This window comes from Gossypium arboreum, chromosome 4, assembly GCF_025698485.1.
Source record: "Gossypium arboreum isolate Shixiya-1 chromosome 4, ASM2569848v2, whole genome shotgun sequence".
Lineage (NCBI taxonomy): Eukaryota > Viridiplantae > Streptophyta > Magnoliopsida > Malvales > Malvaceae > Gossypium > Gossypium arboreum.
The window spans coordinates 14,026,725-14,031,445 of NC_069073.1; the positions used below are offsets into that span (position 1 = coordinate 14,026,725).

At 33.3% G+C, this 4,721-nt stretch overlaps 1 protein-coding gene across 1 annotated transcript; it reads right to left on the reverse strand.

Annotated features, from left to right (window-relative positions):
* Positions 1-2,408: 2,408 nt before the first annotated feature.
* Positions 2,409-4,020, reverse strand: LOC108459468 (3-ketoacyl-CoA synthase 19). The gene has a single exon (XM_017758841.2). The coding sequence runs from the start codon at positions 3,967-3,969 to the stop codon at positions 2,581-2,583; it is 1,389 nt and encodes a 462-aa protein (XP_017614330.1). The 5' UTR covers positions 3,970-4,020; the 3' UTR covers positions 2,409-2,580.
* Between the last annotated feature and the right edge of the window lie 701 nt (positions 4,021-4,721).

Genomic DNA, 4,721 nt, shown 5'->3' on the forward strand with positions numbered 1-4,721 from the left:
TATGTGGTATATGTGGTGATTTGGTACCTTATTATGTATAAGTATTTTAGTTAATTAATATTAGTTAAAGAATGGTATTTTGGTGCCAAATGGTTTGTGTTTTGGTAAAAAAGATTTATGGTATGTATAGATCCAAATCAAATTGGAAGTTAGTTGTTTATTTTGACCAAATAGAGTACTTGGTTATACATGTTTATAAGTTGTTTATGTTTTGGTAAAAAAGATTTATGGTATGCATAGATCCAAATCAAATTAGAAGTTAGTTGTTTATTTTGACCAAATAGAGTACTTGGTTATACATGTTTATAAGTTGTTATTTGAAATGCCTATGTGCTTATTGGTTGAGTGTGGTTATACTCTATGTATAAATCTAGATTATGCATGATTTTAGAGCCTTGCTATGGTTCGTATACATGTGCATTTTTAACTTAGGTACATGCCTTGTTGGGTGAGAAAAATGGTTTGTAAAATAGCCTATTTTTGTCCACACGAGCAGAGACACGAGCATGTGTCTCAGCCGTGTGTGACGTAGTTTCAAAGGGTTGCAAGCCAAGTTTTACACGTCCTAGCACACGGCCGTGTGTCCCTATTTCAAATGCCCACACGGCCTAAGACACGGGCGTGTCTCTTGGCCGTGTGAGTCACATGGCCTGGCCACATGGCCATGTGACCCCCGCAGTTTATAAATTTTCATCTTTTCCCTAAAATTTATATATGTTTTTGATTTAGTCCTGATTTATTTCTAATGTGTTTTTAGGGCCTCGAGGGCTCCTATAAGGGATAATATGTATGCTATTGATTGGTTTTGCTGTGATTGATGATATGAATTAAATGTTTTAAAATTTTTGATAGTTCTAAAATGTAAACTCCAGTAATGCTCCGTAACCCTATTCCAGAGACGGATACGGGTTAGGGGTATTACAATATCATTCACTATTGTAACCCTATGGTAAAACCAATATTACTTACGGATTGCCCTCCCATGTAACTTGATGGCATACCCACATAAGTGTTTCTAGCATAGGACATTAGCGTTCTGAAGTTGAAATGAAAGGCACTCACAAAATGTTATGTTGAGGTTTCTGCGTTTAGGTTACCAACTAATCCTGATTGTACACCAAAGTTGAAATCAAGGGTTGAAATTGAAGAATGCCTTCCTATTAATGATTCAAACATTCCTCGATACGAGCTTTGCAATAGCGTTGTTCAATCACCACACAACCGTGTGGTTGGACTTTCTACTTCCTGTTCTTGAAACAAATTAACTGGAACTGTTTTCAAACTCGAACCACCTTCCTCTACATCAACAAATTGGGCATATAACTCTAGTATAGCATTTCTAGTTGAGCAATGTATATCAAGCATTAACTCGACATTCGTGTCGCCTTTGATCTCAAATTTATCATATTTAACAAGGTTCATTAATATTAGATATCTATATTTCAAGCTTAAAATTCTCATCCAGCTTGAAGTGGAGACTTTTCTTCTAATTCTTGACAGAAGCTCATTCATTTGATGCTCCAATTGAAAGCTAATTCTGTAGATTTGGCTAATACAATAACAAACTCAATCTCGGTGTCACAAATTTGATCGTCGTAATAAATAACAACTCTAATTCGTCTAATCATCTTCGCTAAATATACCTATTTCACATGTTTAATATAAAATTAAAACGAAAACATTATACAAAAAAATAAAAATAAATACTCATTAACCAAATTCAAACAACTACACCAAATTTACTTACTTTGTTGAATCTATTTTTAGCTTCAAACTTTTAACATCAACAATCTTCTCCTCAACACGCAAATCTTTTGCTTAAATTTAACTATGAAAACATCTCCATATTAATCTTCATTTTATTGAAAACTTTACTACCGAATGTGAAACATTTTTCAAAATGTTGGAACCAGAAGCATTTTTTTGGAAAAAATTTCTTTCCTAATATTTGTATTATTGTAACAAAATTTTGACACGGAAAAGATAGGACAAACTGTAAATTTTTTTTGAGTCTTCAAGAAATTATTGAACTTTTCTCGATATTTTTAAATTCCAATCCAACAACTTTTTTTTTTCCAAGTTTTAATTGGACGACTCTTTTATTTTGAAATAACGAAAACTTGTCTTGGAAGACGCACTTTCCCTCTCTCCTTGCCACATCAACAAAAATACTCCCTACTAAAGACTTCTTTACCATTCATACCCAAAATCATCCTATTTCATAAAATTTTGTTATATTTTAAGAACAGCATTAATTTTGCCAAAATAAAATGTGGAACTATATATAAGTTGGAGCATGCACTTAGTCACCCTGCATCAGATTGCATTAATGACTTGGGGAAATGAATTGAAATACGAAAGAAAAACATAAATTGAAAAAGAAAAGAAAAGAAAAGAAAAACAATGTATAAGTATAACCCAACCCAATAATATATTATAATTACTATAAAAGGAAAACAATGGTCTGAACTCTGGATTCCAAGAAACAACAAAAACATTACGGATTTGCAGTAAACAACAAGAAACAATGGCTGAAGAATAAAACCCTAATCATAATAATAATGGTAAGAAAATATTGAATCAGGAAAGAATGATATTTGATAAATCCATCCTAACAAAGTTGAGACGCTCGTCATTGATCCAACTATACTTGTCTGCGAAAGGGTTTATCGTGTTCTTTCTTGGTATTGGATAACGATCCATGCAATGCTCCCACACATTCCCATTTCCAAGATCTTTCATCACCTCCCAAACACAGTTATTGCACATAAACCCAGCTCCCAGGCTTATCATTAGGATTTTATCGTCTTTCTTAAGCCTCTTTTTCGCTTCCATATACCCTAGCACATACCACAGTCCCCCAGCCGATGTGTTCCCGAACCGATGGAGCGCCATTCGAGCCGGTTCCATGTCGTATTCGTTCAGCCCTAAGCTCTTTCCCAGCCCATCGATCACCGCTCTTCCTCCTGGGTGAATGCAGAAATGTTGAATCCCGGTTTTCAAATTCAAGCTTGGTTTTGCGGTTTTATTGTTGGTTTTACAGATGGAAATGACGGCGAATCGGATTAGTTCTCGAATTGGTAAGATTTTGGGGACTAACACTTTGAGGTTCATGGTAAAAGCTTTAGCTGCAGCTTTTGTTAGGTTCCTTGTAAGGAGAAAACCGTTGTAACCTTGTTGGTCTTCGATTTGGATACAACATCCGTATGCTTCGTCGTTCGATCCGATGTTGGTTCGGACAGAATGCTTTAATTTCATCAATGCTTTATGTTTCAAACACGGTTTGTTTGTTAAAAGAACCGAACATCCGCCTGATCGGAACAGGCAATTCGACAACATCATCGAATTCTCCTTGCCGCAATACCAATGGGGACCGATCGTTTCGGAGCTCACAACCACCGCGAATGCGTTCTTGTAACTCTTGAACAAGTTTTGGACGAGGTCAATAGCCACCATGCTTGCACTGCACCCCATACCCGACAAGCTGAAAGATTTAATGTTGTCCCTCATCCTGTATCGGTTCACTATTCGAGCAGTCAACGACGGGGACGGGGAGAAGAGCGACACATCAACAACAAGTATATCGATGTCGGACGGTGAAACATCTGTCTTGGAAAACAGGTTGTCGAGTGTCCCAAACATGATTTCATCCATTTCTTCATGAGCTTCCATTAGGGTTGGAGTTTCCTCTCGACCTGCAAGCACATTTCTTGGGCCATAAGTTTCTTCACCAAGACCAGAGTTCACCATTGTTTGTAACAGAAACCTGTATTGGTCCAGACCAAGATTCTTGTTCCTCAAAACAATTTTTACACAGGATTCAGTGTCGAGTTTCCTGTCGTCGGTTGCTTTGAAACACTCATAAGCTAACATGTAACAGCTATGACTTCTCATTTGGGAAAACCTTTTGTAAAAATAGGAAATAGTGCAGAAAAGAACTAAAAAACATACTGTTATCAACAACTCCATTGGTTGAGGAAAAGAGTGAGAGAATATTATTACCAGTGACCTTTGTCTGTGTAAGTCAGTCATGCATGGATATTTATATTAATATAAGCTTAAAAAAAAACTAATTTTCCACCTAATTAAATACTTCAACTTCAATTTTTAAAAAACAATTAAGTGCGTATATTTTTTTCAGTACTTTAATAGTTAACTCTATTCTTAATTTTTTAGTTAGAAGTTATTTCGGTCACAACTACGGCGTGTCATGTGGTAAAAATTTTATAAAAATAAAAGTTATAAAATTATTAAATTTTTATAAAAATATAAAAATATTAAAACTTAGAAATATAAAAATATTAAAACTTAGAAAAATATAAAAATTGTAAAAATATAAAAAATTGTAAAATTTTATAAATATCATAAAAAGGCCCTTTAACAATTGACTTTAACTGTTGACTATTAAAGTTAACCCCTAGTTTTTTTTAGTTAAAACCATCATATGTCTGCAACACAGCGTAACATGTGACGAAAAATGATAAAAATAAAATAAATAAAATGTATAGAAATATTATAAAATACTTTTTTGGTACTATAGTTTTATAACATTTTACAAATTTTATATTTCTTTATTTTTTTATAATTTTCTTACGATTTTATAAATTTTTTCTATATTTCTATATATTTTATAAAATTTTGATTTTTATAAAAATTTAAACTTTTTATTTTTTACGATTTTTGTAATTTTGTAATTTTATATATTTTTATTAAAATTTAAT

Coding starts and splice junctions, on each gene's coding strand:
- LOC108459468 (XM_017758841.2), bottom strand. CDS start 3,969: ATGGAGTTGTTGATAACAGTATGTTTTTTAGTTCTTTTCTGCACTATT.